This window comes from Vanessa cardui, chromosome 11, assembly GCF_905220365.1.
Source record: "Vanessa cardui chromosome 11, ilVanCard2.1, whole genome shotgun sequence".
Taxonomy (NCBI): domain Eukaryota; kingdom Metazoa; phylum Arthropoda; class Insecta; order Lepidoptera; family Nymphalidae; genus Vanessa; species Vanessa cardui.
The window spans coordinates 6713871-6726958 of NC_061133.1; the positions used below are offsets into that span (position 1 = coordinate 6713871).

The 13088-nt window shown below is 31.4% G+C and overlaps 1 protein-coding gene across 7 annotated transcripts in view; it reads right to left on the reverse strand.

The window, feature by feature from the left end:
* Window positions 1-13088, reverse strand: part of LOC124533496 (phosphatase and actin regulator 4) — a 54078-nt gene that overhangs the window by 35285 nt on the left and 5705 nt on the right. The window contains exon 1 of one of the 7 annotated variants that reach the window (XM_047108827.1): window positions 11078-11281. The exons of 5 other annotated variants lie outside the window; for them this stretch is intronic. In XM_047108827.1, the coding sequence (XP_046964783.1) occupies window positions 11078-11204 (127 nt within the window). In that variant the 5' untranslated portion in view covers window positions 11205-11281. Of the gene's footprint in view, window positions 1-6440; window positions 6848-11077; window positions 11282-13088 lie in introns of those variants that run through there. One more of the 7 variants, XM_047108826.1, reaches the window with a different exon arrangement.

The window sequence follows — 13088 nt, forward strand, 5'->3', positions numbered from 1 at the left end:
ATAGCTGAGTGTTTTCGTTGATTTAAAAATATTATATTAATAATACAAATATATTCAATAGAGAACATTATTAAATTAAAGTTAACATATATTTTATTGGCGATTCTAATACCCATATTATTTTATATTATTTAAAAAAAACTATCTAGAATAACCGAGTTCAAAAGATTTATTATATTTAACGACAATAGATTACACATAAGGTTGACAATTACAGTTTTATTTTTTTGAACGATGACGATCTTTAATACTGAAAGATGAGCATAAGAAGATTGAAGGATGAAAAGGGGAAGACCTACGGAAACATAATATGGATAGTGTAAAAAGAGGATTTAAGAGAGATGGATGTGAACGGAGATATTACGAATTATAGAGGAGAATGTAAAGAAAATACATTCCGACCCCAAATTAATTAGGACACGGGCATGGAAAAGGAGAACGATCTTTGTTTAATATTTTTTAAATTTTTCTTTATTTGTCACATAAACATATGAAAATCTTTCATAATTTCTTCTTGGTGTTAAATATTCGGATGTTATAAATTTATTAATAGCTATGAATAACCCTCTTTACCCTGCAGTAAAATTTAAGTAAATTGTTGTTTATTTATTTGTTGCGTAGAATTTAGTGCAGAGATTATAGCTTCGAAGTTTAATGCAATTTCATTATATGATCGAGACATTGAAAAAATTAAATAATGGTTTTTACATTATGATTTGAAGAACTGTACATCTTGGTCAGCACAGAATCACTTATAATATAAAAGGTTTTTTTTCCGTACTCCTGTAAAATCAGATCGTATGCAGCCACTGCAGGGCGACATTATGCAACGTATTGCTAAGGCCTATATAACAGTTCAACGTATCTTACATAACATGTTCCGTTATACCGGAGAATTATTTTTTCAACAACATTAACTAATGAATGGCTAAGGAAACAGGAAACACTACTCAAACACATTACTTTTACACGTACAACGGATATTGAAATAATTATTATTGATAAATTAACGTTTGCACTAACTATTCCCTCGCGGATTATGAATGTTTTATTTTTATGTAAACGTTCTGTGCCGTTCAATTTGGAATAAACTAACTTATTTAAAACACTTATTTAGAATTGTGCATCTCATTAATTACCATTTTGTTTGCCTGATTCATAAGCGTTAATTGTTTGATAATTTCCTTGTTCTTTAGTGGATGTCCAAAGCAGAATAAAAAAGTTAATCATCCCCTTATATAATTAGAATAGACTAAACACTTAAATATTATTTTTATAGAATATATTATTATAATGTTAAAGTTGTCGATATGGACGAATATGATGAAATGGATCAATCAGTCGTTGAAGTCATCAGGTGATTTTTTTAAAGTGTTGTAATTAAATAACTACTAATATAAATTGATGATTCATTCACCGATGAAAAATATAACTTTTCACCTGAGGAGGAGTCAAAATTTATGGTGAATCGACATTAGACGTCCAATTATATCTGTATTATAGTTCCTTTAGGGGATGGTCGTCTGGTGTTAGTCATAAAAAAGAAAAGCGTGTTTCTATGGAGTTCAAGTTTGCTCCATACTAAATTTTATCAAATTTAGAATAGTGTTTTGATTGTGAAAGAGGAACATACAGATATTTTACTAATTACTGATATTTAGCGTCAACAACGTGAGCAATGCAAAATTTTATACAAATCTACCATGGCGATCCTACAAATAAAATGAGGCTTTTGAACATTAAGTAGTAGTAAATGATTATGTAAATGACATATTAACACTATCCGTACAAAGTTGGCAAGAAGCGCTTGTGTAACGTACAAGGGACATCATGTCTCAATTAATAATTTATATTACATATTACCCTTAAGTCATAATAATAGTGATATATTACTTTAAGAACAAATACATAATAGCTATTGTCAAAATATGTGCTACAGAAAAACGTTAGATTATGCTAGACCTATCTTATTAGACATACCGGCATTTAGATTTTTATTCAGTAATACATATCTATTTATTACGTCCATCAGAAATATCATATATTTTGGAACGTAAAGGCATGAAGTCTACTTAATTATTGAGACAAGACACTGGTTCTGATTAGGAAATTTCATGTAGGATTTAAAGTATAAGGTCATGGATAATTTTTATTCTTCGTGATTTTTAATAGTTCTATCGCATGTACGCATGGAGTGGTAGTAAGTGCCTGCTTTGATAGAAGTAGGTTTTGAATATACCATGAACACCGGCCTAAGGCTTCTGTTTAACGTTTTAACCAAGAATAAGATTTTCTTACGATGCATTTAGAACGCGCTACATACAATGAATTGTGAGTAATGGAAGATAAGTTATTCATTGATTAGAAAATATACATGATTATTTTTAAAATAACTTAATACCTTGTTTCCTTCAAGCAAAGGATATTTTTACAAGAGATTCCAATATACAATAAATATTTTAAGGGTTAGTTGTATAACAGGAGAAGCTTCGTTCAATTGGCAAAAATTTTTCTTTTTTTAAATTTTCAAAATACGTTTTAAATACTTCAAAATTAATAATAATTACTTAATTAAGTAAACATCACTTAATTCATTGCGGCTTTGGCTCAAGGCATTGAACATGGTATGTTTTATTTGCGAGCAATAGTATTTAAAGCAATTGTTACGATCTAGTTCACTGCGATTTTAATATAAAGTGGATTTTATCATTTATTAGCGAACTTTAGCAATTCGTTATTAGTATAAAACATGTTGACATTGGTACAGGGGAAGAGGTGGTCATTTTCTGATTTAACTATCAGAACTATAATGTTATTAATTCTTTGTGACCTAAAAATGAAATACGAAATATAATAAGATCGGTGCCCAACTAGATAATATATGAACTGCACGCTCTGATATAGTCAGCTCAATTGGGAAAAAAATAACAGTATATTGATGTACGGGCGATGTACAAACACCAAATTGTCCTTGCGACGTTAAGAGTAAGATACAGAAAAATAGCACACATAGAGTGTTAGGTACTTACGGTATCTATCTTAATATATTATATCTGAGGCTCAAATGATAAAACTTAAATGTTTACTAACGCTTTAACAAACAAGATAATTTATTTTTAACTATGAATAATGATATTAATGAAAATGAATCTTCAAAAAGTTCTTGATGAATCTTCAAAAAAATGCTATAAACATCTTGTCACAACGTTTATTGAGAATAATTTAGTTACATACTTTTTTGGTCAAATTATTTAAACATATCTATCTGAATATAATGGTGTTTTGTATTGAAATAATTGTTTATAGGTACTAGTAATACTTATTCTTCATAATATTTGAAACTTGCTTTATCAACTAAAAACCTACTCTTTATATCAACAGTAAGTGTATTTTATTTTCTGGCCATATTAAAGTAATTACTGTATTTATTATTCTGGATTGTATTGTCACCAGCGACAACAGGTATAACATTTCAGCTTAATGGATAACAAAAAATGTATATTAACAAAAATGTTACCAACAGCTAAATAAACGTTAGCGCAAAAAACTTATAAATAAGGCTTTTTACTTGATGATAAAAAATCGTAGAGCTAGTATTTGGAACGGTTTTAAAATCCATTTGCAAGATTTGACCCATGCATTGATAACGGGTAAATTTAAAATATCGAAGGTTTTAAAACTGAAAACTTGTAACTGAAAAAATAATTTAAACTTCAGTGCTAATATGTGTGAAATATGGACCAAATCGTGACTTTTGTTGCATGACTTTAAAAACGAGGTTACAAAATATTGTAATTTGCTCAAAAAGGCCGTTAGTTTAAATACGTATTTAAAAAAAAAGGCTATTTGTTTTATGTAACCGTTTCATTTCTGCTGCAGTATATCGTTATATCGCGACATAACCTATTAACCTTCGAAACTATTCAACCGATGGATCTCCTTTGTTTTTTCCTTATCTTAAGTGTCAACCTGCAGACTATTTGGTTCACTATTTATGCTGATATCAGCTGTATACGTGAATTAAAAAATGCTGAAGTTTTCCACAGAGTATTATTTAAAATCGATTTTTAATATGTAGAAGATACAATTCTATCTTGTCACTTAGAGGTTACTGATTTTTAGGAACACCGCGAAATTTTCAAGTTAGTATTTTTTCAATAACTCACTGATATACACCGCATTGCTAAACTTGGAACACAGATTCTAGATGAAACAAAGGATGAAACGAAATTATTAGGAGTGAAAGTTTGTATGGAAATTTGTCATTTATTCTGTTAAATATGAAAATACGAATTTAGGCTTATGTTAATGAGTTAAGAAGGGTGAAACTTACGTTGAAAGTTTATTTGAAAGTTCTTCGTTTTCGCGTATTATATCAAAATCGGTATAAATGCTTCTATTTATTAATAAAAAACAGGTAATAAAATATAACTCAAGATAAGAATTTAGTCTTATTACAATGTTTAAATTGTGGAATGGAATACTAGGCGCGTATAAGTCCTCAAGCAAATCTCATATTTTCCTTTAATTAACAAGACACCCAACAATAGTCAGACAGGCGCGGTTGAAAGGAAAAATATATACTGCATGTATTGTTACATTCACAATGTGTTCAACAGCAACGAACTAGGATAATCGCTAAATAAATGATGTTTATCAAGGTATGCATATAAATTTTACACGACGAGCAATTTATATTCAGCGACCGTAAGCAGTGTTACGAGAACGAAGTCAGCTCAAGCATACGTCTTGTAATCAGCGATTTTAAACGCAAAAACTGTTTGATATAAATTCATACGATTGTAATAGGGAAACATTATTATAATCATGTACAACAAATACTACATTCCATAAATACTCTCCTTATCATCTTGTTCTAATTATCAAGTAACTTAACGAGTTGATAATAGTAGCTGCTGAGATAAGAAATAGGACCAAATAAACATGGCTGATGGATAGTAAGTCTGAAAAACCTTTGCGTGTCAGATAAACTGACAAAAAAAAAACAAAAAAAAAATTATGAAACAATATAACACAACATGCAATTCTTTATAGACGCTTTAATACCTATTACTAACAGTACACACCACACCAACGCAATCGTCGAACACAGACATGAAACATAAAAGTTTATAGATGGTCTATAATAACCACCTCTAGACACACATTCAAACAATACAGATCAAAGCCTGCAGAATAATATAATATGCTCTGTATAACTCTAAACTTGGGGCATTATTATAGATTTTACATTGTCTTTGTAACTAATAAGCAACTTTTTAACGAAATTTATGCGTTTTTTAGTGTACTAAAGTGTATGTCGTTAGTAGAAAATTATGTATGTGACACTGTAATCATTTAAATCTAACACAAAATGCTCGACTCGACTACACGCTATTTTTGTACGTGATATATTTTAAATAATCCAATGATTGCATGTCAACTTTCTGGAATTTTTACGTTCGAAATTCGTCTCTACATTACGTTTCAATTTTGTCCTCAAAGAACAGCTTCACTAGTTATGAATTACTGGCCAGTCTCACAGCGAGTCACCAATTCTTCATTATTCATATGTCTGTCCTGAGCACGTAGCAAATAGATTGAGATGTATGGCGACCCATATATATTCTTACTACAATCGATGCTGCTAATGAAATTTAATCAAGGCTTACACATAGCAAGGGATATATGGAACAAACATATTTACAGAACGATTATCTTTTTTTTATCACTGTAATATTAAAGGATGGTGTTGATATATTTTTATAACATGGAATTATTATGTAACTCTTTAGCTCAAATGTTTGTTGTTTATCTAGATTTTATATTCAACCCTAATCAGTCTATTAAATCTGTTTATATGTATTTGTTTAATCAAAAAGTGTAATTGCGTAGGATAAGCCTGGTAGTATGAATCACTTTCAAATCCTAATCTGAACTGTTACAAGTGGTCAATGTCCCAGTAATAATGGGCATATGACATCAGCATAACACATTCGTAATATAGTTTTTTGGCCTTACAATTATTGTGATATTTATTTCGAATATATTCAAAAGAAAGACAGACAGAATATAATTATTTTTATTATCTGTTACTGATTTATTTTTAAATTAAACTATGTGGTAACGTAGGATATGATTTACATTTTACTAAAAAAACGAGTTTTTTTTTAAAATATTGTTTGGCTATCGACTTTTAAGTCAACTTAAAACTATTTTTATAACTAAAAGCGGTGTATATATATATTAATAGATATATTTTTTATCTTTAAAGGAAACAGGTAATGGCGCCACATTTATATTGTACATATATTGTTTGTACGCTTGGAATAGATAATAACGTAACCATAAAAAGATTTAAAATAACATCTATTACATATGCGTTCATCAGTACAAAAAAAAACACTCATTTTAAATGAGTTAAGTTCAAGCGAACTAACCGGCAACAGCAGCAACTTCTTTAGCCCCGACGTGAAGGAAGTCTGTGAGAGACAATGAGCTAGCAATCAGCTGCCTGCGCTCTTGAAAATCAAGTTGGTCGAGGCTATTGGTCCTGGTACCGCGCACCGCCTGAGCAGGCGCGCTCAAAGACATGTCAACTACACACGGCCATGTCGCATGCACGACATCTTCAGTATTGACAACAAAAACAGCACTTCACTGGTATTCACTACCAAATAAAGACACGATAATCGACACGAACAACACTAATAATTACAATATATTCATGGTACCTGCGTCGCTAGGGACGCACACCGACGGACTGGCGCGCGGGTCGAGACGGGCGGCGAGAAAGGGTGGGGGCCCGCCTGCTGTCGCCCCTGCATGTTGCACTCGACGCGCTTCGTTCGCTGATCCGTGGCATAACTGCCATGGCGATGGCGTACTTTAGCGAAACTACGTCATGACGTCACAGCAACAGAGATCACTAATTACCAATGTACCTACTTAATCGTGCCGTAGTAGGTACCGCCCGTTGTAAGCCGTTCTAAGGCATTTAACTTTTCATTTCATGCCTTCGCACTGGCTTATTGCCGAGTTTTATATATGGATATACAAATATCGTATTCAAACGCATATACATTATAATGAAACTATAAACTCCCATCTCTGATAACATTATCAAGAACTATTAAAATAACAAGTCAATGTATTTTATTTTCAGTTTGAACAGGATATCTCTAAGGAGTATTATTAGATATACTCAACAATGTATCTCCAACAAAACTATATAATATAATATTAACAACATGTTCAAGACAAACTAACAATGGATTAAAATGCGACGTAGCTGCTAGCGGTTGATTGTCCATTGATATTCAAAACACAATGCTAAGCCCGTGCAGTGTTTGCAGGTAGCGAGAAGTGAACGAGTATGTGAAGTACGGGGATCGTGCATCGACACCAGCGGCGGCCGGCGACGTACCGGGTTTACTTTAACGAAAAAACCCCGCGGTCTACCCCACCTACGCACCCACGCCTGTATGTGCAGGTGCAATTCGTAGTACTTACACTCATTTAGCATTAACATTTACCTTAGAAACAAACTATTTTTATACATTATGGTGATGGATATACCAAAATATTTACACTCGTACACATAAATAAACTTCGAGGTATTTTAAGATGAAAACGAAGGTAATAGCAATTATTAAATTGTTATTGTTATGTTACCTTTTTTTCACGATTTCCAGAATTTTGTGAAAATTTTGATTGAAAAAAAAACCATTAACTTTTTGAAGTTAATGTAAATATAGTCTAACAATCAAACACAAGGTCTGTTTATCTGTATAGTCTGAGTGACTCGAGGAGTGCGTATATCTAAAAATTGTATATCATAATTTGGAAGTCATAGAAACCATTTCGTAACTTTAGTGAGGAGAACGTATCGATTATATAGTACCTACTTACTATAATGCATTATTTGTAATTAGCTACCTAGAGCCATAAATGTAGGTATAGAATTAAGTCATACTAAAAAAATCGGCCAAGTGCGAGTCGGACTCGCTCATGACGGCTCGCAGCAAGTAACACAATATAAAACTTCTTGTAGTTCGTTGTAACTTTGATCGATGTTTTAATAATAGTGTACTTTTTATTACTTAGGCGCCTATTACAGACTTATTAATAGAAAATAGTTCAAGGTTTATGTTTATGAAATTAAGTGTTTTTTTTTTATATTTGAGTTTATTGAATGAAAGGTAAATTACGATTTACGATTTAGAGCGTCTATTAAAAAAACGACTTGCTAGCAAGTCGTTTTTATTTCGTTCAAACCAATATTTGGTGAAAGTTTGCATGGTAATGTATGCAATATCACCATGAAAATTTTCAAAGCAATTCCAGTTCCAGTTTGGCATAGACAGACGTTAATGTGGGCAGATAGGGTTTTCCCGTAGAATTGACTAAAAATTCAACCTATCTTATCTGGCAATCGCAAATTGATCAGATTAAATATTAAAAATAAAAAAAAATGTGGTACCGATTCTGTGAAATAAAAAAAACGATGAAAAGTGATCATATATATGTAAGTATACGTTTAAAAATCTTTCTCTGTTTTGTGTAGATGACGATGAAAAAAAGGTTTGATATAGTAAGTATTATAACTATCTCTACTCTAAATTCTTCTTAATAGGATAAATCTTCGTTCGTCTTATAGACAAATATTCATTTCCTTATGTGACTGAAAAGATTTTCCGGCATTATTTAATGAAACCTTTTAGCAAATTAAATGCATTTTTAATATTTGCCTTGTAGGAGAGTATGTAATTTTTTTTTATTTCAGTTACAATACTGCAGAGATTTCCATTTATTAGCAGATTCGGATATTTTCATAACCTTACTAACTTTTTAGCAGATCTATCAATAAGTTCAAAATTTATGTTTGACGGTGAAGCACGTAACGATAATAAGACATTTCTAAAGCTTATAAAATTTGATTTTGTGTATGCTCTCATTTAAATATTTGCAATGCTAGCGCATTAATCCGTACACCGATCGTAAAAACGAGCAGCTACTAAGTTCCTTGTCGATTCTTTACAGTAAAATCTTTATTTATAATCGGTGGTATAAGTAATATATTAAGTTTAATCTTGAAAAGTAATTCAAAAGATTTGCAGCTCATTATGTTACGTTCCTTGCCTTAATATTCTTGTCGAAAAAATGAAATTGCATGTAGCGCGTGTTTGCCAACCAACTTACAAGGACTTACCACCGTCAATCTTACTATTCTAAAGTAAAACAAAGTAGAATCTCTAAATCTAAATCCTCTAATTCCTCCAACGCCCCCTAGGAAGGCGTTAGCTTTCATGGGGGTGAGCGGGCGTTATTCCCCCCACTGGATATCTCTAGTTTAAGTGTATTGTCTTATTAGAAGACAATGTTGATTATGGAAAATGATAATTGTATAATTAATAACACTTTTTTTACATTTTTATTTAATGAAAATGCTAAAAAAACCAATCCGTCCATTCGTTCTCTTTTTTATCTTACTAAACACTGAAACTATTGAAAACAAGTGTAAACAATAACTTTCATGAAAGACAGCTTACGAGAGCTAATTATGCATTACGTTTTACAGTTTTTTTTTAAAGAAACGTGATTAATATTATCCATCTATAAATACACATTTATATGCCTCCTACAAAATAAAAAGAGTTGCAATTATTTTCGACACCGTCTTTGTATATCTGTTAAATTCAACCGACTAAATACTTCAAAACAATGAATCTACATATATGAATTATAAATTTACTAAATAGCCAGAGGATATATAAAAGAATTATATGTACAAAGTAAATAAACATTTCAATGTTTAACTCATAATTAGAAATATAATCGTCGAGCGTACAAAGAAGAACAATGAAATATGGCTGGAGCCGAGCGGCGATACAAATGATAGCATTTTCTATTTGTATATATACATATGTATAAAATATACAATCCCATTTCTGCCAAGTGGCAGCAGACAATGATATAACAGTGCTGAAACATGGTGGCTTATACAGAGTGCTGTGAATTGTATGATGATTGTACGGAGAGCCATGGATCGTTCTATACCATGTTCGACATTAAGGTTAATAACCTTTTTAGCGCCGAATGTAGATTTATTGAAGAAATCTAACAAAGTAAAAAACATCATATACAAACGCTTCAATCAAAAAGATTGATACGAAAAAGATACGGCCAAACTTATTTATGGCTAAACTTACACTAATTAGTAGGTTTGACCTACACCTAGTAATTAGTATAAGTTTAGCTGTAAGTCCTGCTATGCCTGAGTAAACTTCGAATGTTGATGATGGAAGCGAATCGCTAGTTAATCATCCACACTATCGATACCATAATCGTTGTCATTTACTTCTCAATATCCATTTTCTCCTAATGGACTCTCCGTGGAAGAATTACTTGACAAACTTTTACGACAGGTTGGCTGTTTGGCGTCAATCCTCCATGGGAATGCATTTAGTTAATTATCCGCCACCATACAGGTGTTCAAATCGCGTAAGTGTTAGATTGATGGGTACGCCAACAGCGGATCGAGATGGAGCACCTCTATTCTACTCAGTCGGGACTATATTAGCTCAGACAGTTGCTTAATTTAAGTAACCTCGCAATGAATTAACGTGATACCATTTATATTACATTCACCTATTTTGAATTGCGCTTACATTTGAAATTACTTGAAAATACTTTTTAAGTCATGGTAAACTTTTTAAACATTATTTGCACCAAAGTAAACCTTTCAAAAATTAAAGTCAAATAATTGAATAATAATAAAATTATTACTAGAATTATTTTCTGCAATAAAACTAAAGTCTTATGTATCTAGATAGCAATATATGTATAAGGTGTGCGATGCGTAATGTACGTTTTCATACATATACATACATGTTATATTTTTGTTTTATAGATAAAAATATTATATCGTAATAATTTTACATAAACTCAAGTAGTAAATGAATTAGTCATAAGCGACCTTGTCTATTAGTTCTCATAATCTATTTCCGTACAAATCATATCGTATTATATATAAATGAATAATTTCTAATGAAGCAAATAATTCAGATTAACTTACATCTGTTTACATTCTTATCCAAAACTCCACTTTCACTTCGAGTATCGTCGTCTATCGGTCTGTGTCTAGTTGTAGACTCTTTTGTTTTGAGAGCTGAGTCGTCCATTTTGCACCACCATGAACACATAACCAAACATTTTAAATATCGTGATTCATTTATAAAGTTAACATGTCCAAATAAATCGAAATGTGAATTACAACTAAGACATTGAATAGAAACGATATAGATAAGATAACGCTTGATAATACGAGTATATCATACTCCTCTTTATAGCATAATTTAAAACATTATTAACAACTGAATCAACAATATATTTACAAACCGTCAACTAATCTTTTAATATTAAGAAAACATACTAAATATATATGTACTTCAAGTTCTTGGGCTATATATTCTATGAATCCACGGAAAAAATAGCAACCTAAGATAAGCAATAACTACTGTCATTCCTATACATTCTAAATTGAAGCAGTTATTTTGAAATCGGAATTTTGTTTACCGCACTTATACTGCAGATAATTCATATCTAAAATATTTTCTTGTAACAAGTAAATTGATCTTAACGTCTCATTTTTATCTACTAAAGAAAATTTTCTTATTTAGTTAGATGAATTGTAAATATGTAAAAACTACAAATTAAGCTCGTAACTACAAAGTTTCGTCAATGAGGATCTAGCTTTTTTTAAATTACATGTTCAGAGAAAAATTTACACATTCAAAGTTATTCTGTATACAACAAAACTTGGTAAAGAGAATTTTAATTTACTTCGAATATAATCATTTATACGTCTACGAGGTTCTCATTAATTGCAAACAAAAACCTATGTAACACACAAGTGTGATTACTTGAAGCGACAAATGTTATTAAAATTTTATATAAACATTATCTGGTCGTTGTCCACATTATGGCCGATTCTATCGTGTGCTCAGTTTGATTAAGCGTGTAACCTTTATTTATTAATAGAGACACTCTGTCCTAGAAAATAAGTCGAGCGTATTTTCAAGCTCAAACCTATTTAAGCATATAATATATGCGACGAAGCTTGAACTGTTAAATATAAGTAAAAAGTTTACCCATCCGATGGACCATTAACGCATTACTTTATATTAAAATATACATGAACACATTACGTGTATCTATCTACAAACTTCGAAAGACGGAAACTAAAATATCGATTTATAAATCTCTCTTCGGCTGCGAGCTTTATCTTAACTCTCGAACTAGACATTAACTTTCTGTAATTACAGATAGGAAATACTCGAGAATAAAGACATTTGTAGAACGCCTAGTATAAATACAAAGAAAATTGCTTTAATCGTTATGATAGATATTATTTTGGTCTAACACTTACATTTTGTTTAGTTCAATGCCATTCCAAGTCAAATTATATTTAGAAAGGAATATCCCCTCACCTCTTGCATAAATAGGAAAATCGCCATCAGATCGGCTATGGGTAAGCATGGGTCCGTAGCACCGCCACGGCGGCCTGTCGCGCGCCACCCGCGGCCCCTCCACGGTTTAGTTCACCTCCAAGTCATCAGTACGCAATCGTGGCACGAAGCCCTACATTTAAACGGCACTCTTTGTGTGGCATTTATCTCGTAAAACACACAATAATTTTCAGATGATGGCGCCACGGAGGCGAGGGTACGAATGGAGGCTGCGCGGCGCATCTTACGCGCGCAACCCTCACCCTATCCCGGTCCCCGCCACATCAAGCAACCTGTCATTCTCATACTATACATACTATTGGAGTATAAATAATGTCTATAATATAATTTATATATTTACATCTAAAATTTAACATACATTGTAAATTATTTGCGGAATAAATAATATTTTTAATTTATAAATTAGATTAATAATTAATTAAAGAATTATTAGAAGTAAAAAAGTGAACCAATGAATTAGTTACTAAAATTTCTATTTAAACTAACCTTAGGGAGTGGTGTAAATATTTCTATTATTTAGTAATTATAAGGACGCAAATGTCCAGGTTCTGGGGTACC